At 40.5% G+C, this 25448-nt stretch overlaps 1 protein-coding gene and 1 long non-coding RNA gene across 3 annotated transcripts in view; one reads left to right on the top strand and one right to left on the bottom strand.

Annotated features, from left to right (window-relative positions):
- Window positions 1-1542: 1542 nt before the first annotated feature.
- On the bottom strand, window positions 1543-6528 carry LOC148133119 (uncharacterized). The gene is made up of 3 exons (XR_015746471.1): window positions 6278-6528; window positions 4535-4866; window positions 1543-2141 (listed from the first exon to the last, which is right to left on the bottom strand). It is a non-coding gene; the product is annotated as an uncharacterized LOC148133119 (long non-coding RNA).
- The window catches only part of NAB1 (NGFI-A binding protein 1), a 73210-nt gene continuing 54287 nt past the window's right edge, over window positions 6526-25448 (top strand). The window contains exons 1-2 of one of the 2 annotated variants that reach the window (XM_026667997.2): window positions 6526-6833; window positions 17025-17858. In XM_026667997.2, the coding sequence (XP_026523782.1) occupies window positions 17040-17858 (819 nt within the window). In that variant the 5' untranslated portion in view covers window positions 6526-6833; window positions 17025-17039. The remainder of the gene's footprint in view (window positions 6834-17024; window positions 17859-25448) is intronic. The other variant, XM_087949551.1, reaches the window with a different exon arrangement.

Below are 25448 nucleotides of genomic sequence, written 5' to 3'. Positions count from 1 at the left end.
GGGTCTATATAGAAATGTGTTCAGCTTGCAGCCTAAGAACCAGTTAACCCTGACGGTGATGGGATCAAGCTCCCCCTCCTACTAATAATTATAATCCTGGTGCATTCTTATAGTAAACTAAAGTGCTTGAGAGCCAACACGGCAGAAGCTAAACAGCATCACTGAGAAATAGGAGCACTATTACCACTGTGCTCACTTGAAGCAGAATCAATAATTTTTACTCTTCCAGGAAAAAGGATAACTTCCTCTCAAAAGAAATAATACAATGAAAATTCAACGTTCTTTGTGGCCTCTAGGCATCCAACAAGGCTCAGTTGCAATAGAAAAAAAAGGAGAAATTGAATTTATGCATTTGTGTGTGTCTCAAAAAGAGAAAATAAACATATTCCCATTGGGTTATATATTATAGTTTTATGCCCTTTACGGCATAGCTGGCTCACAATTTAAGCCACAGGATAATCAACTTCATTTGTGGTCAGTGTAACTCCACATTTTGAACACCCCTAAAAATAACAGATAAGCATTCCAATCTACATGTGTTCTGTTTGTAGAACTTCCAGCAAATTTCCTTCTTTCAATTCAAATTAGATTCCTTAGATACTGTGTGAACTCAGGGTCATTCCCCACTCCTATTTAACTAAATCATAGCAATACTCAACATCTTTTTTTTTCTGTTATGGTCCCATGACATTGTCTTCATCATGTCTGAGATGGACCTAAATCATTTGCAGCTGAGTTAGTTTAAAACAGTGTTAATTAAACAGGAAACTGGCCTGTTGCCAAGCCAAGTGCTAGCCTCTAATATGACATTCATTTACAAGAATTGGATACGTGTCACATTAGGATATGAGGACTTAATCTACAACTTTGCTGAAAATGTAACTCATTTGCTCACAGAAAGCATTCTGGGTGTGGGTCTGAGAAGTGTCAGGTACAGATGTTATGAACAGCTGTCAGATGTTCCTAATAGTTTACAAGTATCTTAGGCTGTTTATAGAACCATACAGAACCACTGAATTGAAGGAACTATTCTAGTCTTTGAAATAGGTTATCTCCAAGGGGTTTGAAGGTATGCAACAGTAATAAACAACAAAAATAGCCACAACACCTCAAAATTATAAAATGAGAATGTCAACCTGCATATAAAGAAAATTTGTATAAGATGTTTTATAGGTGGCACTTACCCCTGACGAGAATTGCGAGAATGTTCAAGAATAAATCGGATAAATGTTGGAAATGTCATCAGATACCTGGTTCATATTACCATATGTGGTGGACATGCTCAGATGCAAAAAGATACTGGACTATAATCCACATGTGGTTGGAAAAAATGATAAAACAACATATAGACTTTAAACCTGAGAAATTTTTATTGGGAATTATACCAGAAATACACAGCAAAGAATTGAAATATTTGATTGTAAATGTTTTAACAGCAGCTAAATTGTATTTGTTTAGAATTGGAAAAATGAAAAAAATACCTATGCAGGAGGAAATTATGAAGAAAATCATGGACTGTGCTGAAATAAGTAAACTGACATTTGCAATCAGAGAACAAGAAGATAAACAATTTTATATGATATGGTATTTATTTTATCAATGGTTAGATAAAAAGACATGGTAAAGAAATAGATTAGGAAGCTTTACAATAAAAAGTTAATAGATTGATATAGAATACAATATAAAATATATAACCATTGGATGAATGTATAAGATTAAATTATAATGAAATTTAGAATATCTTGCATAAAATGATGGAAAAATAGTTTAATCAAATGAATGATTAATGATTGATAAATACATAAGCACATGTTAAGATTGACAAGGTGAGAATTTATACAACTTTTGAGTAATGGCAAAAAAAAGGATAGCACAAAAGATTGTAATCAACTGACACACTGTATGTATATAATTGAAAGATGGTTTTATGTTTTATGTCTTGTTTGTATATTTGTTGTAAAAAATAAAAACTTTTTTTAAAAAACCAAAAATTGCCACAACCGAGGTAATCAAAGTAGTATACCTTAAAAGGGGATGGAGCTTTGTTCACCCTTTGCACTTAACCATTTTGATACTGTTGACTCCGTGGACACTTCTGTCTTGAACTCTACAGGATATAAATTCCTTTGGGTAAGTTTTACCTGTAGGAAACAAATGACATTCAATTGCTTTCTCTTCTGGGTCAATCCCATGGTAAATTGTCCTGAACACCAGTCTGACTTTTTATAAAGCACTTTCAGCTTGTTGGACAGGAAATGCAGTAGAACTGAGAATTGTCTGACACAAACCCCTTAGTTATGAATTGGATTTTGTAATGTATGCTGGGTGGAAGCTAGGAAGGAAAAGTACCACAAAATTTTAGGAGTGTAGACTAGACTGGGAAAGCAGACCCAGGGGAAAAGGCAGTGGCCAAGCACTTCTATCTTGATGCCAATACTCCAACTTGTCTAAAGGAGACTGGAAACTATGAATAGCAGCCAACCAGTTTCCAACATATGCCAAGGCTTATGCTGTTTCATATGATGTTGCTTGGAAAGAGAATCTGGCATTCCAGAATTAAAAATACTGGGGAAAACTTGCTAGGAGTTGCATGGTGATGAAAGACATATTGGCAAGAAAACAGGAAACTTAGGATATTTTTTTTTAAAAAGAGGGAAAATGAAGATGAAATTCAAGTACAGCAAGTGTGCTCCTTAAAAGCATTACAATGTTTTTAAATAAAGTATAGCCACAATTAATAAGACTAATCTCTTCTGTGTTTCTTTGATGCTGCCAAAAGCAGCATTCAGAAGGCAAGAAAAATGCAATTGTCTCTAATGTAGTATTTCTCTAGAAACATTACACGCACAGCTGTACTTTAGAGAGCTCTAAATAACAGAATACATACCATCCACTTCTTTTTTGGTCAGTGATAATTACTAAGAAAATTATTCCCAAGAGGGAGACAGGAGTTGGGTCACTCTTGCAGAATACACCCTGAGTATGGTGTTCTGGTGGCGCATTCCAGCCCTCTGGTCTCAACCCTACACTCCTATCAGTAGACCTCTGATGACCAGAGTTTTTGGCTGTTGCTGTTGAATGCCAGGTCAATCGGTAATAAAGCTGTCCTCATCCATGATTTGATCACAGGGGAAAAAGGCGATCTGATACCTGAAACTTGGCTGGGCTTGTAAGGGGATATTTCTCTCTAGAAGATAATTCCCACTAGGAAATATGCCTATGCCTTGGGTGTGGCATCAGCCATGTTCTCTGAGTGATCATGATGATTCTTCTCCATTCCCTCCCCACCCCACTAACCTGCTTTCCAGCTCCGTTCTCCTGTGCAGGGCAACAAAAAAAGATCAGCTGGGACTCGGGAGGCAGAGAATAGATGGGGTGGGGCCAGTCAGAGGTGGTATTTGGTGATTCTCCAAACTACTCAAAATTTCCGCTATCGGTTCTCCAGAACTGGATACCACCTCTGGATTGTTGCCATTGTACCGACCTCCAGGCTACATAGTACCAACCTCCAAGCTGCAATTTCTCTCCTTGGGGTGCAAGGTCTGAGGTAACTTTAATGTTCATGGCCACCATCACAACCATGAACTTGTCTCAAGCCATCTAAGGCCTGGCTCATACACCCAATCTGGTAATGTGATCTAGAATTGGGAGAGATTTTTATTTGCCCCATCATGGTCAGATGACTCTCTGGATCTAATTCTCTGGTGCTGCCCTTTATTGCTAGGAGATCAGACTGATCAAACTGACCAAGATGACCAACAGACCTAATTGGGTTCCAGAGGTAACTTGAGGTTGTTCCCAAGGGTCTGCTACCTAGTTCAGCTGAAGCCCTGATGGCCACCCTGATGGCACTAAGGCTTTGGATTGGATTGGGTCCATGGGTGATAAAGCAATGTAAATAAACAAACAAACAAATTCACACTCTGCTAAGGGCTGTCATCTACTGTGACACAACTCTATCAGACAATATTCAGAAAATTACCAATTGATTTCACTATGACTTACTCTTGCAACAATCTATGTATATGGATTGGAACAGTCTCAATGGAATCAAATAAAATCATTTGGAAAATACATTTGGAAGAGTAGTGAAACTTAGCAGGTTTTGTCCATTGAAACAGGAATTTTGTTAACGAATTCATTGTTTCATGGGGTGCTCTATAAATGACAGATTATATTAATTTTTGGAATACGTTCGTCATTGTTCTATTTTAAACGCAGTTAATGAAAATTTTCTCTTTTTTTTGAAAAGGAATGTTTTTATTCAGATGTTGCAACTTGACTGCCCCATAAACATTTCTGTTTTAATTGGAAGATGATGGCTTTATGACTTTATGCCCGAATAATATGATATTCAGAAACAAAATTAGAAAGAGTTGAAAGAAGCAACAGCAATTAAAAAAAGAAACTGGAAGCTGGGCAAATAACTGAAAGATACAATGCAGAAATAGGCACAAGCTTGAAAAGACTGAATAATATATTATCTGGGGTATGATACAAGTATAAAACTTTTAGTCTGTTGCTACAATCTTACCTTTACTTTAGGATGAAATCTTACTGTGCAATTTGTATAATCAGGCATGTGGTACAAATGTATTCATTGTTGAAGTGTTTGAATCCTTTCTGTGAAAGCATTCAAAAGACAAGAAGCGGAGGGATACGGCAATTCTCTACTCATTTTAGGCCAGCGGACCCAACTTTTTGGGCACCAGGGACCGGGTCCATGGAGAGGTTTTTCCACAGACCAGAGGAGATGTGATTTCTTGTGCTGCCTGCATCCCATGGATGGAGTTTCGCTTGTTTGCAATGTCCGGTTTCTGGCATGCCGCAGACCAGTGCTGGTCCACAGATGGGGGTTGGGGACTCCTGTTTCAGACAAGAATTAAGCATTCACTTTTGAACAGCCCTGGACAGGACTACTCAAACAAATCATCCTTTTATGTCATTTTCCAGGAATAAGTAATACTGATATTTATTATTTGCACGAACATACATCTTAACTAACTTGCAGAGACACAAATGCTCAGAATAGTGGCAACTAAAATCTTTTAGAAGAGCTCAACACGTATGAAGGCCAAGCCAGCACACAGTCAATCAAGGAAAGCTCTTGGAAACAATTTATATGACTTTTCTATGACTATAGAAAAGAAGCAATTGGACACAGATTTGCTCATTGGAAGAACAACCCAATGAAGAGTCAACACTTGAAAGATACAGAAGGAAAAACTGACCAAAAAAACGCCACCCCAAACAAACCCAAAACTCCCACTAGGGAGTTGGTTAAAATCAGGAGTGTTAAAGAAACTGAAGGCTTTATTTCAGCAGCTCAAGAACAAGCTTTGCCAACTAATTGCATAAAAGTGAAAATTCAACATGTAACAAACAATAGCAAATGTCAGTAAAAAGGATAAAAGTGACCATTTGATCAGTGGCTGCAGCAAAATTTAACCAAACTGATTACAAGCATGACTACATGGCTGAGTTGCCAGAATTTTTCATTGAAAGTTTTGCCTGAGGTTTAAATCTGGAAGTAGTAAAACTTACTGGGACTAGCAAGTTGAGGTGGTTTTGAATAATGAGTGGGTAAAGATCTTATGGAACTTTAAGCTCCACATAGGCATCTTATTCCTAACACGTCTCATATCAGTTACTGAAAAGAATGTCTGGTTCATTGATGATGTTCTTCCTGGTGATGCTAGGATTGATGAAAAATAATTGGAAAGCATTATGAAACACCAGGGTTTGCAGATGGAGGTTGAACACTTATGGAAAAAGAAATCCGTTGTTGTAACTAATCCAGAGCAATAAAGGACTCCTTTGATATCTGGCAGTATTGAATTTATCAGACCCGAACACCTTCATTTTACAAAGAACACCTTGCTTGGAACTGCTTGGATTCTCAGATGTGCTACCTTAATCATTCTTAGGCGGTTGGTTAGGACTTGAATTATTAAGTTTCCACCAGCCTTAGATTGCGAATCTAACTATAGATTACCCACCCAAAATAATAATAGCCCTGAAAATAAACCCCATTAGGAAGCTGCGGTACTGCTGGGGGCGGTGACGCGACGCGGGCATCCAAGCATGCCCAAACTTTAAAACCGTCCCCCTACAAAGGGGGGGGAGGCTGAGTGAGACCCCAATTCTACATCTCCCTCGGGGAAGCGGAGCTCACGCCAACGCCTCTCTCCCCACAAGCCGGGCATCCTTTCAGCCTCGCTGCTCCTCTGAGTTAAAGCCACCCAGCCGCTTCAGGGGGGGGTGCGGCGCTACCCGCCGCTCCCTCCTCGCTGCCGCTCTTCCTGGGCCGCCTCTCCCCTGCCCGGCTGCCAAGCGCTTCCTTCTAGGCGGCTTTGCCTTCTGTTCCAGGCGGCGAGGGAAGGGCCGCCGCCCCCGGCCTCGCGCTGCCTCACGCCAGGATCTGCGTCACGCGGCCGCGAGTGGGAGGGAAGAGCCGGAGCGCGGAGGAACGGAATCTCCCCATGTGACGGCGCGGGAGGGGGGCGGCCGTGGATGCGCAGGCAGAGGAGAGAAGGAAAGGAGGAGGCGGCGGCGGCGGCGGTGGAGGAGGAGGAGGCGGAGGCTGCTGCTCCTGCTCCCGCCGCCGCCAGAGTGGCAGCCATTCCCGCGCTTGAGGCTTGCGGGTCAGAGGGGAGCCTGGGAGGCGGCGGAAGCAGCACACCCACTGATGGAAAGGGAAAAGCTTGGCCGCGGGCGAGGGGGACTTCGGCTGTAACTTCTGACCAACAGCCTTCCCGGCTAGGACAAGAGCCGGACGCTCAGGCAGAACAGTGGCGGCGGCGGCGGCGGCGGCGAGGACGTCCTGGAGACAAGTAAGTAAGGACGGCAACTCTCACCTTGTGGCTGGCGATCGCACGGGAGTTTCCGGGCGGAGCGGCGGCGGCGGCTTCGCTCCGCTCCAACTCCGAAGGCGTGGGGCGATGCAGTCCGGAGGCTCCGCGGCGCACCCTTTTGCGCCGCGTGCGCTTTCCTCGCTTGCGGAATCGTTGCGTTCGCGCGCCTTTCGGGGGCTCCGGCGCCCACTAAACATGAATGCGTTGTGGATCACTTGGGTACGCGGGAGGTTTCGGCTGGCATGTTGCGACAGAAGCATTGCAGGACCGTGGAACAAAACCAAACCAAACCTAACAAAAATGCTCTTTTAAGCCCAATTGCCTTCCGTCCTTGCAAGTTGCTGGGAGTAGTGAAATTGCTGCCCAGTTGGGTGTATTAAGATTCTACTCCGGAAGAAATAGCAGGAAAATCACAAATCTCGTTTTTCAGTTGCGACCCTTACTTTTGTGTTAAGCATCGTATCGTGTTGATTGCGGGCGCTTGGAATAGGTGTGTGTGTGTGTGTGCTTCGGCTTTTTAAGACCGGGCTGTCTTTAATTCGGCGTCTCCTCCTGCAGCCCCATCTGCGCGGCTTGCAAACTTGCGCGCGTGCTTCTAAAGTCGCTCCGAAAGTCAGCGTCCGGTTACAAATGCACGAACCAGCTTGGGCGGCAGGTGACACGAAACACTGCTAGATAAACACGCGCGGGTAACAATGCCCAAGTGACATCCGTGCAAGTTTCGTTGAGCCGTGCTCGTTATTCATCAGAATGGAAACTGTTGGGGACAGCGGCCTGTCTAAAACGGGGCCGCAATTCCTCTGCGCATTTACCTGGGACCAAGTCACAGGGAGGCTGGTGGGGCTTCCTTCTAAATTAAATAGGTGTACAGGCAGATTTGCGTTTGTAAGACGCGCGGGGGGGAGCGGGGAGAAAAAGGGCGAACGAAATATAGAAGCGCCCTGCCTCTTTCTCGCCTAGCAGGCTGTTTGCACTGTTCCATCGCTGCAGTTGGTTTCTGCCGCTGTAGATTGCCGGAAGGAGAGCGAGGATGCGTGGGTGGGTGGGTGGCGTGTGGATGATTCCCAGAGAAATCCAGTGCAAAAAAAAAAGGGTGAGGGCGTGGGCGGAAAGTACTGAAACATCCTTGTATTGTCTTCACTAAAAGTTGGGAGAGATGGTGTACAACTCAAACATTGCAAAAGAAGGAATGTATGTAAATTATCTAAATGGTATAGATAAGGGTGTGCTTGGCTGGGATCGCATTTGATTTGATATGGACAGGTAATCTTAGTTATTTGCCGATCGGATTACCATTTGCTTTAATAAGCTTTGAATATCTTCAGAATTAGGAAACCTGCCTTTGGTGTACATTTTTGTATATTTAAAACTTGGGGTGGGGATTGCTTTTGAGGCTATCTTCCCAATATATTGTTTTTTGAAAAACATCTTTAATTCAATTTTAAAACTTCAGTTCGACTATCAGTATGGTACTCAGATATGTTTCAACAAGCATGGTAATACATCATGTCCCCCTTGCAAGTCATAACCAACATAAAATGCTTTCTTGAGAAGGTTCTCATTTTTTTTGGTCTCTCAAGTTGGGCCATAGCATAACCAAAAATGTGAGGAAAAAAATGATATATACAATTCAACTTTTCAATTTAGGAGGTCTTATTTGTAGTATTTGAACATTTGTATACTTTGAGTATTTGAAATATTTTAAGATAGGAACTCTTATATATTACCAAATTACATCCATAAGTCTCTTATTTGAGGAAATTGATAGCTAATGGATATTTGAGCTGTAGGTGCACATAACAGGCACAAATATAGAAAGATTATTACTATATTCTGTTACAAAAATAATATTGCAAAAATATGCAGTATACAAAAACTATAATAGAAACTTGGTAGACAGTTGAAAAGTATAATTAATTTTAAAGATCTCTGTAGAATTATTAGTAAATCTTAAAATTGCTTCATCCTCTTCTTTCTTCATATTGATTTCATTTGTTGAAAGAATCTTATTTTTCTGCTGAGTAGCTTGCTAGTTTGTGGGGAGGGAGAACACTGGTGGAACCAGGTCTAAATAGGTGGCTATTTGGAAGTAAAAGCTGTGTTTGGTGGTGTGTGTGTGTGTGTGAGAGAGAGAGAATCAGAGAATGAGAATGGCTGAATATATCACTCTGACCCTGCATTTGGAAATACATCTAATTGATTTTAGTACTGTATTTATAAGTTTAGAGGAAGAATATGCACACTGTTCTTTACATCTTGAGGATGAATTTAGCAACAAGATGTCAGTATCATATAAAACTGATTCTTGTCAGTTTCGGGGCCAAAAGTCCTTAATTAAAAGCCACCCACTTGGAATATTTTATACAAAAATATGAGGGTGCAGAAAGGTTGTTAAAATATATAGCTGCTAACTATTGTGGAAAATAAGCAGCTGTCCAAAGCATAGTCACTTTAAAGAGACCTTTTGGAGACTTGCATTTGCTGAAATCAATATTTTTTGAAAGTTCTCTTGGGAGATAATTACTCTTTTAATGAAGGTGAGAGGTCTGAGCTTGTGCCAGGGTAGTAGAGCTAAATGGCTGTGGGGAAATATTATTGTATTTTTCTTTGCATCTTTTCCTTCTGAAATAGGTTCAGCTCATTTTATGGAGAAATTATTCATTGTATATAAAACCTCATTGGTATTGGATTGGGAAAGCAGTCAGCTAATAGGATTATTCATTATTAAGGCTTGGAATTTGCTCTCATTTCTGTGGTAGAAATATTTACTGACACTTGATATCTCTTTATATCAAGTGGAATCTTCCCACAGCAGTCCTATATTAAACTTTTGCTTTCTAACCACTTACAGTATATAAAAATCTGTGTCACTTAAGCTATTGCTGTTAAGTTTTGCTTCCATACAACTTAAGTTTCCTGACTTAAAGAGGGAGAAGTGAGCCAAGTTAAAATGGAAGTGCAAATTTAATTTGTCAGCTAACACCTGTACAGATGGGGGGGGAGTACAAAATGTTTCTCTGGTTTTTTCCCCCATTTCCATCATTCCTATAAGATATGAATTGGAGGAGAAGCTGATCTGAAACATCTTAATTGATGCAAAAGATTCGCTGCTAGAACACACTGAAGACTGATGCTTTAATGTTAGCTTCTTTTTGTGGAGTTTGGGGGCCAGATTTTACCTTTTCAAAGAAAAGAAAAAAAGTCCTTTTAGTGGTATTTTCGTTCTGAACTTCGATGGCAAATTTTCTAGAATTTCAAACAGCATCTCTTGCCACCATGAAAGACTTAGAAGGCTGATTAATGTACATTCATCCCACTGTTAGCAACCCACACCAAGAGTTCTCCTTCTCTGTAATTCGCCCACATGAGCCACATCGCAGCAGAAACGCCTCCTCCCTCCAATTTTCACACACAACATGCAAGCACCTTTATTTCCCACAGTCATTTTTGGCTTGAAAGAATTATTTTTTTTAAAAAAATGGTCATGCTAGAGGTCTTGAGAAAGGATTGGTGGGAGGATCTCTTCTCTTCATTTGATAACAGCAAGTGTTTCTACCACTATTGGTTTGATAGCTCCTACCTATCTTTCTGCAACCATCTACAGAACCTGGGAAATTCCCACTTAACTCTTAACTTTGGAATGGCCAGTTGGAGGACTGTACTGTCAGAATGTTACTTGAGCGTACATGGTTTTTTATTTTAATTAATATTTGTCTTGTAAAGTAGATTGGAAGCATCTGATTTGATCTTTGCACTTGATAGTCTGATTTAGACTAATTATTTCAGATTTTTGCTTCTAACCTTATTTTTGGTGTTGCCTTTCAAAATCATTAGAACGACAACAAAATTAACAATAAAATGAAAGTCCTAACAAGGTCATACAAATTGGGTAGAAGTGGGGCCTGGTATGTATCTTTTCATCTGGAGGAAACTATGTACTAAAAATACCTTAAAGACTTGTTCTTCCTACCTGTTTTTTTGGTGGGGGGGGAGGGAGAGAGAGAGAGATTTTTTCAAAAGGCTGTTTTTGACAGTATGATAAAGCATGCATGTAGCAGTTTACCACTTTTAGTGTCTCTAAGGATTCAAGCAATTTTTTAAATGGTGGGTTACAGGATTATAAAATGGTGCTTGAGGTCCTGTAAGTGTACAACTGATAAAAGAGGTGGGGTTTTTTTTTTTTTTTTGCCTATTTTGATGACTCAGAGATTGTTCAAAAAAGCTGCAAGGGTGAGTTTTTATCTATGCCCCACTTGTGTTACAGCTTTTCCTGGATCCTTCCTACCTTTATTCTACAAGACTGTCTTAAATGGGGAAGCCTGGAAAAGTACAGACTTTTGCATGTGGTCCATTATTAGGAATTTGGGAATCTGTATGATCATTTTTAGTGCCAAGTGAAATCTTTATGCCTGGAAATTTAAATATAAATTGCCTTCTTTGGGATCAGCAGAAATTATTCAGCATCAGGGCAGCAGCTAAAGATAAGAGCCTGTTGCTCTTTTGAATGTGCTTTTTTCCTTCGTGCAGAAATGTGTGAAAAGAGTTTGGATGACAGCTAATTCACACATACATGCAAGATACTTGATTGTTGATTATCAGTGAATCCTGTCATTGTCTTTGGTTGACTCTTGAGATGAAAGTCTAGGTCTATTGAGCTGGTAGATAGATGTAGGTTTCTTTCTAGCACTTTACAGTTTAGAACACAACTGCAGAATAACACTTAGATTCAAATAATGACTTCTTTTGTGCTTCTGAGGAGGTGATGAGTGGTTCACCATGGGGTTTCCATTGTCAGCCCTATATCTGACAAACATGACGCAATCATGCACAATCTTCTGTGAAGCTATCAATAGTTATGTGAGGCTTCTTGGCATAGCTTCTTCCTTGGTGTTTTGGGAGTTCCATCTGCTCTGAATCAGCTACTGGTAGAGATTTGGTTCCCAGGTCCTGGCGTGGCACAGTTTGACATTCCTGGAGTCATTCGGCCCCACTTATTATATAGCTCTTCTTTTTTCATCAAGAAACTTTGGGCAAATCACAGAGGTAGTAGGCTGTGGCATCACGAAATGAGATAAATGATTACTTCATGTGTTAAATAAGAAAAGTGGGCCCTTGGTGGTTAATCTTATCTTCCAAGGGCATCTGATAAATTCTTTTCCCTATTTAAAGTTCTGAATTGGAACAACAACTTAGTTTCTACTTTAATGTCTACTTATTCAGCGCTGAATGAGTTGTAGTTATGACCAGTCCTCACAGTGTGTCTGTGATTATTACCTGCGATTCTGAGCTGTAGTCACATGATCATAACTTTCGACACTCCCTGCTAGTTTTTCTCACAAGCAACATCCATGGGGAAGCCTGCAGAAAGTTGGAAGTCCCAGTCACATGAAGTCCTTGTTTAACTATATGTGTGGTCCTCAATTAATTTTGGCAACCGGGACTGCTGGAACTGCCATTGCTAAGCAGTGTGGTCATGTGACATTACAACTGCATTGCTTAGAGTGGCAATTCCAGTCCCAGTTGCCATCACAAACCAAAGATTACCTATAGCCCAAATTTCATGAGATGAGCAAATGTGGTTTGATTTTTTTTAAACGTTCACCATCTTTCAAAATACCGTGTTTATCCAACAATACGGCCTCCACCAATTGGAAGGCCCAGCATGATTTCTAGGCAAGAGGTGAAATTAAGCCCCGCCCCCAAAATTTAGGCCTATTTAAACCATGTGTTTCCCCGCCATTTCTCACATTGTTCGTTAGAACTACACGAGGTGAAGAGAAATGGGGGGGGAAAGGCGGGGGGATGGGAGAAAACTTGCCTTTAGGAGTGCCCTGCAGGTAGCCTAGGCTAGAATACCCTGATAGCCGATAGAAGCTCCCCGAAGGCAGAGTCCCCAGCCGCTTCAGGGCGTGGCATGGCTGCCTGTGTTCCCTCACCTTTAGGCAGTCTCTTTTGGGCGATGGGAGCTCCCCAAGTGCAGTCACCAGCCACTTTGATTGGCCGGTAGAAGTGGCCTCAGAGCGAGTGCACACACGCACTCCCCTCGCCGCGAGGCTGCTTCTATCGGCTGATCGAAGTGGCTGGTGACTGCATTTGGGGAGCTTCCATCGCCCAAAAGAGACAGCCTAAAGGCGAGGGGACATGGGTAACCATGCCACGCCCCGAAGTGGCTGGGGACTCTGCCTTCAAGGGAGCTTTCATCAGCTGATAGAAACGGCCTCGCGGCGAGGGGAGTGTGTGTGTGTGTGCACTCGCCCCGAGGCCACTTCTACCGGCCGATCGAAGTGGCTGGTGACTGCACTTGGGGAGCTTCCATCGCCTGAAAGAGACTGCCTAAAGGCGAGGGGACATGGGTAGCCATGCCACGCCCCGAAGCGGCTGAGGACTCTGCCTTCAAGGGAGCTTTCGTCGGCCGATAGAAGTGGCCTTGCGGCGAGGGGAGTGCGTATGGGCTGCTCTAGGTCAGGGAGGAAATTAAGTCACCCCCGAAAAGACGGCCTAGCCGTTTTTTCGGGGGTCAAAAAAAAATAAGGCCCGGCCTTATTTTGTGAGAAACACGGTATTAATTAGCATAATTACTGGTTGAGATCAGTTCGAGTTGAGCAGTCTGGTGCATGATTGCGATAACTGGTTTGGGACTGGGACAATTCTTATTAATTTTTTCAAAACACACAAGTCATCATTATCCATTACATATTTAAACCTTTTTCCATTATAAATTTAACAAGTCAGATAAACTATAATTCTGTTTTAAACCATTTCCATATAAACATATAAAAACCTCTTATCCATTTTCTCTTTACTCTTATTCCATTTTATTATTATTATTTCATCTATTTCTTTCTGACTTAGTTACCATTATTCTCATATTAATTCTCCCCACCCCCAAAAAAAACGTATATACACAACACACAAAACATAAAAAAATCTTTTTGGAAAGTAACTTGGACCCAGGTATCTCTTTCTTCATGGACTTCAACTGTATTCATACTCATCTTACATATCATTACTTATTTTATTTACCATTCTAAATCTTCTATATTAACTTCTCCCCATATTTCACTCTTTTAAATTCTATCTTAATTAATCATCTTAATTTGAGTCATTATATTTGTATCTTTTGTCCATTCTTTATTGTACCTTTGTCTCATTCCTTATAAAAAAAAAAAAAGAAATTTCTCCTGAAATCACTAATCAGAGTATGATGCCTTTCTATCTCCCCACTAAATTAATCAAATTAATCTTTAGAATAACACCCAATACCCAATCCGATTTTGCTTGGTACATTCTAACTGAATAATACATCCAGAATAATTAAATACATAGTTAAACAATAGATCTAAATATTAAAAACAAATACTATAATAAAAATTTTATAATAACATCAATACCATAATCTTATTAAACTCTTTAATTAAAGTTCAATATTCTAAATCTCCCCTCATATTATTAAATTTTAAAACCAATCATTATTAACATTTCAACATTTTAATCTCTTATCAACTCTTAAGCTATTTAAGTTTTCTATTTCTAATACAATACTACAATATCATCTTATGTACCTTGCAAAATCTCTTTGAAGAAATTATACTTATCCTTTATCCCTAAAAAAATTCCTTTTTCCCATTTAATTTCAAAACTTTGTGGCTTTTCTCCACCTTTTCCCTTTCTTTCTTCTCCCAACAAACCTTTCTACCCCCTTCTTCTAGCCTCTGCCTTACTGGCTTCCCTTCTCTGTCGTATTCCTCTTCCCTTTTGTTTACCATCATTATATTGATTTTGCACCTTGTTTTTCCCTTTCTTAAATGTTTTTTTAAATCTCAAGTCCTTTATTTCTCTTCCTTTCCCTCTTCCTTCCCTCTTGGTCGAGTTCTGAGATTTATTAAAGATGGCTTCCTCTCCTTGTTCTTCTTCTGCTGTCTTCATCTGTTGCAATGTTTGTTGATAGTTAATGAACGCCATTTCCAAAAAAAGACAGGCTTCTTTCAAACCAGCTTTACCATTTTTTTTGCTTGCTCATAATCTTTTCTCAGTTCCTCAATAGAAGGAGCCATTATAAATCTTTTCTTTTCTTTTCTCTTATAACAATCAGAATATTCCAAAGGAAAAATAAGACAATCCCAAAGTTATCAGTCAGTCCAAACCAAGACAGAGTTCCCACTCTCTCCTCCTAGGGTAGTATCAATCAGAAAAAAAGAAAGTCCAAATCTGTTTCTTAAAATCTTATTGCAATATATTTTAGTCTTTCAATCCTTAAGGCATCTCCTCCAACAAAGTCTTAGCATACAAATATTTTTTTAAGTCCTCTCTTTCCCACTCATCGCTTAAAGCCAGTTTTCACCTAAAAAAATAGGTTTCTTAATATTCACTTTTTATTCCGTAGAAAAAGAGGGTAAGCTATCCTTTCAGCACCATTAAACTGCCGCTTTTTTTCCTCTTCTCGAAGGTATCATTCAGAAAGTCATACTTTTCAGGAATTTTGTTAAGTATGTCTTAGAGTCCTAGGAGCCAAGAAAAACTTTCTCCTTTCAAGCACTTTCTCCACTTCCTCCTGCGCATTCTTACCCGGCTGCCAGCTTCTTTGTGGCGGCCATTACGGACCGCCGCTGCAATCGTCCTGGGAAAAGGGGTTCTGCCGGCCGGGGAGGGTCTGCAACACCCCAAACCCCTCTCCGGATCCCCCTACCTTCAGCTGCCCCTGCAGGGTGGCTAGCTCCGTATCCGTCTGGATCGGAGCCCCAAAACACTAGCGCGGCAGGGATCGCGCAGCTTCGCAAAATCCCTGCCGCTTGCGAAGCCGACAAACCGGAAGTCGGGACTGGGACAATTCTTGAGCATGGTACTTCACTAGATAATGTTGGCTCAGTCACTCCATCAGCCAATCTGTTTCACAGCACTGTGAGTATGAGGGTAATTCAGAGGAATCTATGACTTTGAGCTCCAATAAGAAATGCAGATTAGAACACTGCAGTTATTAAGTTAGTCACACAGTTGCTAATGGTTAAGTGAACTGGCTTCCCCATTGACTTTGCTTGTCAGAAGGTCACTGGGACACTGCAGCCGTCATAAGTATGAGTCAGTTGCCAAGCACTTGAATTTTGAACATGTGACCATGGGGATGCTGCAACAGTAGAAGGTGTGAAAAATGGCATTTTCTATGCTGTTGGAACTGTCACTAAACGAACTGTTGTAAATCAAGAACTACTTGTATCTTTGATCAGAAAATCCTACATGTGCTTCAGTTTGAGAAACACCATTCGTCTGCTTAGAACTTGAATAAACTCATATAGGTTTGTGTATTTGATCATTTTCAAAGTTCCATTGATTTCAGCAGAAAAATTACAAATGCTTAAATTTCTCTCATTTGCACTATTTTTTTCTTCTGAATCTAAATAATCTACCTTTTCATGCACGTTTATTGACTGTCAGCAATAGCAAAACGCCAGAATATCCACCCAATGTATTCACTTCTTCAGTAGCCTTCCAGTCTTTATAAAACCTTCAGCCAAGAGATATGTACAGATATTGTTGCACACTTTTAAGAATACATCTGTAAAAAGCCAAATTTTCTCTTCTGCAGTTGGGCTTGTCTTGGTAAAGAAAGAACAGAATCAAATAGGGACATGAAATAGGAACAGGGGGTGATGTTGCATTAAGTCTGATGTAAATGGCCTTAGGTTTGACCAGATTTTAGCCTCCACCTTAATTCATATTTGATAAGGAGGAGCTATGAATGTGGATGACTTTCAGTTCTTCTTTTCAGCAGTAGAACAACATGTAATGAGACATTTTGACACTTTAAATGAATGTCTGGACAAAGCTAAATTTGCAGTAATGATAAAGTTCTCTAGGTTATATCTTTAATACTATGTACTATTAATAAAAGTCCTCTGTATTAGGTTGTTTCTCTTTACAAAATGCAGGGATGAGAGTTAAAATGAAAATATATTATTTGCTCTTTCATAATCTGAGCAGTTCCCCTCTGTGTTTAAAATCATACAATTGAATACATATTAAAACGTAACATTATTATTCCTTGCCTCAAAGCCTATTTAATTAAATTGAATTTGTTACCAGATTAAAGCCTTATTTTTATATGTACGTGTATTTAGATTTAATCTACCAGGATTTAAATTCTGTCATTTGGTTTCTCTTCTATTTCTTTTGCAGGGCATTGGGTCCACAATGGCCACAGCTTTGCCCAGAACCCTTGGTGAATTGCAGCTTTATCGCATCCTGCAGAAAGCCAATCTATTGTTCTACTTTGATGCCTTCATTCAACAGGGAGGGGATGACGTTCAGCAATTGTGTGAGGCAGGTGAAGAAGAGTTTCTTGAGATCATGGCCTTGGTTGGCATGGCTAGCAAACCTCTTCACGTCCGAAGGCTTCAGAAAGCTTTGAGAGACTGGGTCACAAACCCAGGCCTTTTTAACCAGCCTCTCACTTCCTTACCGGTCAGTAGCATTCCAATATATAAGCTACCGGAAGGATCGCCAACTTGGCTGGGAATATCCTGCAATACTTATGAACGGAATAATAGTACCCGGGAGCCTCATGTGAAGATTCCAAAATGTGCTGCCACAACATGTGTTCAGAGTGTGAGTCCTGGCAAATCTGATGGAGTGGGGAATTTAGTGCCGCAAAACAGTAGTGACCAGAGACTCTGGCAAGGACACCATGGAACTGAGAGTGAGCACAGCCTTTCCCCTGCTGACATTGGTTCTCCACCCTCCCCAAAGGATAACACAGAGACTTTGGATGCAGCTGCAGCTCTGTCAGTCACCGAGTGTGTGGAACGCATGGTTTCCTCTCTCCCCAAAAGTGACTTGAATGAAGTGAAAGAAATGCTGAAAATCAATAAAAAACTGGCTAAGATGGTTGGTCATATCTTTGAAATGAATGATGAGGACCCTCACAAAGAAGAAGAGATTAGGAAGTACAGTGCAATATATGGCAGGTTTGACTCGAAGAGAAAAGACGGCAAACATCTCACCCTTCATGAGGTAAATTGGGGACTGATATTCTCTACTAGCTCTTTTTCAGACACCTCCCGAGGGTTTTTTTCACCACCACCACTACCCCAATCAAATTTGCTAGGGGAACATTGGTATTAATCAGAATTTTAATAGGCAGGAGGCACTTTCAATAAATTATTTTTATAGATGTATTGTAAACAATTTTTAACATTAAGTAATACATTAAGTGCTTTTTTGGAGGACACATTAAAGAAAATAGTAGTTGAAATGAAAATTGACTGTTCTTTGTCATTCCAGAACTTGGAATTGATAAACTGACATCTTTTTAAATCCATGTTTTGTTTGCTTCTTTTCGAAACTTCTAAAATAGATTCACATTTAGATTATTTTAAATATCTTCCTTTAAAGAGAGCTTAAGATAAGGAGCTTGATTACTAATTATCTGTTTTCAAGTGTGCTCTGAAGTTGAGTTTTTCATGCATTTAGATTTTTAAAAAATGTTGGTAAATGATGAAAGGATCTTCAAGTTTTGATTTCTCTCCAGACAGAACTGTTTTACATCCAAGGAGATGATGAACTGTTCAGGGAACACACTGAATATTTTTTTAAGCTTTTCATTCACTTCAGTTGTAGCTCTTTGAAACCATATGTCTGTATGATATATTGCAGCATTTAAACCCAAGTTCAAGATAATTATGCTTTGAAGTACTCATTTGTGTTGGATGTTGCTGAATTAGCAGTAAAACAATTCAGTGAATGTATATTGTCCAATTGTATAAGCATAATCTTAACAATTGATGCATTTTATTTCCTTTTGAGGATAAGAACGAAGTATTTCCTTTGGAAAAAGCAAGAAAACAAATAATTGTAACTGTATCTAATAGAGTTAAATATGTCTGGTGACATTGGTGATTTTGAATATGTTCAAGACAACGTTGGATTTGTGAACAAAATTATAAACTGTTTTATATAAAAATGTTTCGGCCTTGGTTGTTGTCTTTACAGGTACCATGTAGTGTATGTTAAAACCCTTGAGGTCTTGATAATTTGCCTGTGTCTATTTAACATACTTGGTTTCAAAAGCTGGCTTTTATTCATTTTTTCATAGATTGTAGTATGCAGTTGTAGGTAGTTACTTTGATTGTTTTTCATTAGCAATACATTCATTTATTAATTGGCATAAAATTATTATGCCAATAATAATAATAATAATGTTCTCAGTTGTAACATTTACTAGTTAAAGATGCAATTTTCTATGCATTTTCCTGGGAGTTGCATTCATTAAACTCAGTGCAGCTTAACTTCTGACTAGGCATATATAGCATGGCACAATTTAGAATATTTCCTCAGTTTGGGAAAATGACAGACCAGCTTAGTAGCTCTTTTGATGATTCTCTGCCCAATCCTAGTTAAATTTAATGTAACAGTTATTTTTGTAAAAAAAAGAATGCATGAAACCTGTGGATTTGCATGTACAGGGCTTTTGAATTTTGGAAATTTTATTGCTTGGATTTGTAATAAATAATCAGTGTTAAGGAAAGGCTATCAGCTGAACTTCCTTGGATTTGCTTTGTCAAAGAGGTGGTTTCCTGCAGTTATGTAATTGCTAGTAAACAGTAATTTCAAGGTGATGGGCTAAATCAGGGGTTGCCAACCTTTTGGACCTCAGGGACCTCCAAACTCATAATTTTGAATCCTGCCGACCAGAGACCCTGGGAAAACCCCCCAAAAAGTCTGCAGGAAAATTCCCCATCCCGTTTTCCTACCAATCGATCATTCTTTATTTGGGATTGCAGGATATTGTCTCCAGTTGCGTTCTCAAGGGAAGAGAGAAAGAGAGAGACTCGTGGCTTCAGGCAAGGAAAGCAGCCAGAAGTCTTTCTTTTTCTCCCCCAAACTCTGCCAGAAATGAGTCTTTTTGAGACTTGTCGTGCTGGTGCAGCCTTTTGGAGCAGGATGCCTTGCAGGGTCCTAAAGACTCATTTCTGGCGGAGTTTGGGGACGAGAAAAAAAGACTTGCTGCTTTCCTTGCATGCAGCCAAAAGCAGAAGAAGAAAGAAGCGGAAAGAAGCAGCCTGATGGCCAGGCGAGGTGCATGGGGTAAGTTCCCCCCCTCTGCCCTCCGCCCCCCCCTCCCCTCACTATCTTGTGTTGCTTGCAATGCAAGTGATGCAAGCCTTCCACGGGCCATTTGGATGGCGCAGCCTTGTGTTCCCGCATAGCCTGGATTAATTGCTTTGGGAGTGACATTTCTCTGAGGACCATCAAAATTTTCTTGTGGATCACCAGTGATCCCTGGCCCACTGGTTGGCAACCACTGGGCTAAACCAAAGGCTATTTCTTTCATATGATCTCCATAAAAAATGCAGCTTACTGCAGTAAAATAACAATTCAGAGCCAACAAATATTTCTTTTTCTGGTCTATGTTTTTTTAATGGATCACGAACCTTGAAAAATGTGCCCTATTTTACTTGTTACATATTTTTTTTTTTTTTTTAAACAAATTTTTATTAACTTTTAAAGACATGTTCTTTTAAACTTTCTTTTTCCCTTTCTCTTTTGGGAATGCCAACTCTTAAACTTAGAACTCTGCTGTTAATAGCTCTTAAAGCCTTTAGTGCAGCCTCCTTCGTGCAATTTTTTTTCCTCCCCCTCCCCACTCACACCAAACTTCTTCTTTTTTTTCCCCTTTGAATCGACCTGCCCTCAATTCCCCAGACACCCGCCCGTCCGGGGAGGGAGGAAAAAACCCCTTTTGAAGTCCTGCTCTTTCTTGAACAGACCAGCAGCCCAGCAGGCCCTCTCTACCCACCACCACAGCCCCCTTCTCCACCACTTACGCGCCGGCCAGCTGACCGCCCCCACCGCGGAAAGGCGCTGGAAGGCCCCCCAAACCCTGCCGGACCCCTCTCACCCACCCACCCCAGACCACGGGCAACTTGTTACATATTTTTACATGACTTCACTTCTGAGCAACAAACTCATCAGAATTTAAGATGATTTACATAACTGCTTTGCTATGAAAAACACAGTCTTATTTACCAAAGGAAGGGTAAATAAAAGTAGCCGTGGAAGGAATACACAGAATGCTTGCTCTTCGTCTTCTCCCTCCCATTTAAGGTTGTTGTGGGAGGATCTACAACATGAATTTCTCCTCTATATCAGACACCATCTTTCCCTACTCTCAGTATTAATGAGCTTTCTCTAGTTATTTTGTTGACTTGCAAATTTGCAGGGCAGATAGTTTTCTGAAGCGATCTTAATAATCCAGTAATTTAATATGAATGTATATAGAGAATGAGAACTTCGTCTTGCATAAAATTTCCCCAAGTGGTTCTAATAAACTTTCCTCTTTCATTTCTTCTGATTTCCAACCATTATTTGGATTGTCCCACTAGTGATGGCTTCTCTATAGATAGTTGAAAAGAACCCCATCTTTTTGATGTTTTTGTGTACAACCAATACTGGTTGTTCAGTCTTCTGGCCTAACTTTTGTCTTTAGAGACAAAGGTTGGGATATCTCAGAGACAAGGGGGGATATCTGGTAATTTGCAGTACCATGCCATGCATATTTTAGTTAATTTTTACTTCTAGAATGAGAATGGAACTCATCGTGCATTTTGCTTATTCAGAAGAATACATTTCTGCTATCGTGGAAAACAGTGTATTACATGTGTTATATGTAACCAAAACTTATTTAAGCAGATTCCAGGGTGTATGCAACAGTTTTTGCAATCCATGTTACTTCTCTTTATAAACATTTGTCCAATATTGGGAAAACTAGATTGATTTGAACATGTAGAATATTTTTGAGCTGATGGCCTAAATTTCTGCCCATTTGACTGTTAGGAAAAATCTGTCTCATTCTAAATGTAGGACATGTGAAAAAAAAGTTCTAAAAGAGTTGGCTGTCACAAATTCTGTCAATTAACATAGAAATTCTTCACTGAAGAATGTGACATACAAGCCCACATGATGTTTCTGTATTTTCTATTTATGAAACATTAAATGTTTGATAATAAAAAATATTATTAAACATTATTAATTAATAATAAAAATTATTAAGTTTTATTTTGGGGGGAAGTGGAATAAGATTTTTTTTATACCTGAATGAATATATTTTAATCCATTCTCTTATTAAAATAGGTAGAATGTAAACCAGAAGTGTTATTTTAAAATACCTCTTTCTCATTTGCAAGAGAATTAAGTGAGCTAAGTGACAGTAATTATTTCCATCTTCATGAGGACCACAGCATCTGTTTTAGTATGGGAGGGTGAAATGACAGTTGGAGTAATGGTGCTAATTTGGTCAATTGTTGACAGCTTTAGAGTTTTAGAGGGAATTGGCTGACTTGGAATGCATTTCAGTGATTACTGGCTTCAGGCTTCAGTTTAAAATTTTAGCTTATTGGAAATTTAATTGATCACGAAATAAACATTCTGTTTCTCGTGATGGTAAAAATTTGCAGAACTCACTCTTAAAAGATTTAAACGTAAACACCTCTGTTACTTTATGTATTTATTTATCACATTTATTTATCAAGTTTATGTGGCTGCCTATCTCACAAGAAGTAACTCTAGTCAGTGTACAGCAAAAAAAATGTAAAACAGTAAACATGTCAAAAAAGTTGAAGTACAAAACACACACGAGATTTGATCAGTAATGGAACCCACTCAAGGTCTTACTGGTCCCCTGAGACCAGTAGTGGGTTCCTACCTTGGTTGCTACCGGTTCAGTGGGTGATTGCGCGTGTACCCCTAACATGTGCATGCATGCCCCTAACACCAATCAGTTGAGAGGATGAAGAAGCGAAAAGCTAGGAGCGACCCTCCTAACCCACCCATGCACTTGTTGCTTCTTCTATCCTCTCAGCTTGACCGCCAGAGGAACCGGTTCGGCCATACGGGTAGTTATTTTTATTATGGCTTCAGGTGAACTGGTAGTTTTTTTTACTACCGGTTCAAACGGTCCGAACCGGTACCATACCACCACTGCCTGAGACCCAGCAGGCCTGAGGCAGCAAGTTTTACTTATGAAAAAATAAAGGATCGAGCTGACCTCATTTGGGGACGTCAGGAGGAAGAATGTCCCATAAGGTGGGTGCAGGGCAAAGAAGCCTCCTCTCTTGGGACATGCCCTGAGAGACAAGACCTGCTGTATGCCGCCCTTGTTAAATTTGATGGGATAAGCCAATATAATCAGAGACAGTTCCTCAGATAGCCCATTTCCATGCCATGAAAGCCGAGCACCTTGAATTGGACCTGGAAGCACACTACCAGGTTTCCCCAAAAATAAGACCCTGTCTTATATTTTTTTGTCACCAAAAAAGGCACCAGGTCTTACTTTCAGGGATGTCATCCACTGACTAACCTCACTTGCGTGTGTCGCTTTTCGCCGTCAGAGACCTTCAGGAACTACTACTGCTGCAGCTGGCAAGGCTTTCCTGAAAGCTTCTTTAGCTGATAGCAGAGCTCCAGATCGATCTGGAGCTTTATTATCAGTTACAGAGGGCTTCAGAAAAGCCTTGCCAGCTTTGCTGGCTGCAGAGGAAATGGGCTGGCAAGGCAGGTGTCGGGGTGTGTGAGGCCTGGTTACAATGGTCCAAAGGTAAGTAGTATGGCAGCTCCACACACACCCCATCCCCACCCTAGCTTAATTTTTACCCGTGTACTCTGGAGTGGGTGGGATCTTAATTAGGGCTTTTTGGGGGCGGGGGGTAGGGCTTATATTGGGCACATGTGTAAAAATCAAGCTAAGACTTACTTTCAGGGTAAGTCATATTTTAGGGAAACAGTAGCAACTAACACAGCTCTCAGACAAGATGCATAATGTGCTCCTTTAAAAGCATATATAACTGCTTGCACCATTGTATTTTGCATCAACTGAAACTTTTGGATACCTTTGAAGGGCATTACAGTAATCCAGTCAGGAGGTGACTAGAACATAATTAACTATAAGCTGAGACTCCTGATCTAGGAATGGGTACAACTGATGCAAAACTTGAAGCTGCGCAAAGGCCCTTCTAGTTGCAATTGTCATTTGCTCTTCAGGCAGGATTTGTTGAGTCCAGGAGACCAGGATTATGCACGGGGCCAGTTTGGGGTTGTATAACCCCATCTAACACTAAAGGTGACAGCTCTAGAATCGTCAGGCCCCCACATCCAAACCTACTTAATCTCGCCAGGGTTCAACTGAAAGCTGTTGTTCCCCATCCAGATTATCACAGACTCCAGATACCAAGTAAGATGTCTCATGTATTGACTAGGTTCACAAATCATGCTAAGTCAAGATTTGTTGAATTATGCATTATTAAATAAATTAGATCTGAAATACTTGAATTACAGGGGATTCTTTTTGTGACTCTATTTAGAATCAAGCAGAGGTACATTTTATTTATTAATTCTATGGGAAAGTATCAATAGAATGGAATATATGTACCGTGTTTCTCATATAATAAGGCCGGGTCTTATTTTTTTTTGAGCCCCGAAAAATGGCTAGGCTGTCTTTTCGGGGTGACTTAATTCCCCCCTTGCATCTTTGGGTGGGCAGGTGGCAAGGCTTGGATGTTGACCTCAGCGTTGGTGGGGCACTTCATATCGGGTCAACGCAGGCAGCACCATATTCGGGTGTGCAACAAAAGTACTTCCTAACAGCAAGCCCCCCACCATTCCCCCCCATTTTGCATGTTTTAATATAGGCCTTAATTTGGAGGAGGGGCTTAATTTCATTTCATGTCTATAAAATATGCTGGGACTTCCTATTGGGGGAGGCCGTATTGTTGGAGAAACAGGGTAGCTTAGTGTTGAACTATGGACTCCTTGGTTCTTTCAGAGCTTAGTTGTTTACTTGCAGACATTTCATTAACATCTTCAGTGCTAGTGTGTGGGGGGGATAGTTTTCTTCTTGGTAGCTCTTCAATTAGGGTATTGTTTTCTGTCTGTTTGTCTGGTGTTAATCCGCGACAACAGGGCAACAACAGGGCATGCTACTATATATAAACAGAAAGCAAACCTCACACTCAGTATATTGACAATGTTACCTAGTCTAGTAATGAAATAATCATGCTCACATAGTATCAAGGTAAAAATTACCGTATTTTTTGGTGTATAAGACGCACCCCCCCCAAAAGTGGGGGGAAATGTCTTGTGTCTTATACAGCGAATGTTGCTGAAGCCCTGACCACCCACCAGCCCCCACCTTTCAGCCTCTGCCTCCCAGCAATTTGCCTCCTTGCAGCAAACAGCAAACAGTCTGTTTCAGCTTCAGCACAGCTTGATTAGCACAAGCAGCTGATTGTCGGTTGGATTGGCCTCCCCATGATCAGCTGTTTCAGGCTGCAGGGATTGCCATTGCCTATTCCGCCTCCGCGCGCCCCATTTTTGGCCTCCACATCCTGTTTTTGGCCTCTACATGCCCTGTTTTCTGCCCATTCCGATCCCCGCCACCTGGAGCAGGCCAAAAATGGAGGACTCAGAGGCTGTTTGCTGCAAAGAGGCAAATTGCTGGGAAGCAGAGGCAATTTTTTTTCTTGTTTTTCTCCCCAAAAGCTAGGTGTGTCTTATACTTTGGAGCGTCTTATACTCTGAAAAATATGGTATTTCCTGATTAGTAAATTA

Source organism: Notechis scutatus, chromosome 1 (assembly GCF_049901735.1).
Source record: "Notechis scutatus isolate UNSWTSFEM ecotype Mainland chromosome 1, rNotScu1.2, whole genome shotgun sequence".
Classification (NCBI taxonomy): Eukaryota; Metazoa; Chordata; class Lepidosauria; order Squamata; family Elapidae; genus Notechis; species Notechis scutatus.
This window is presented reverse-complemented; position numbering and strand designations above follow the sequence as displayed.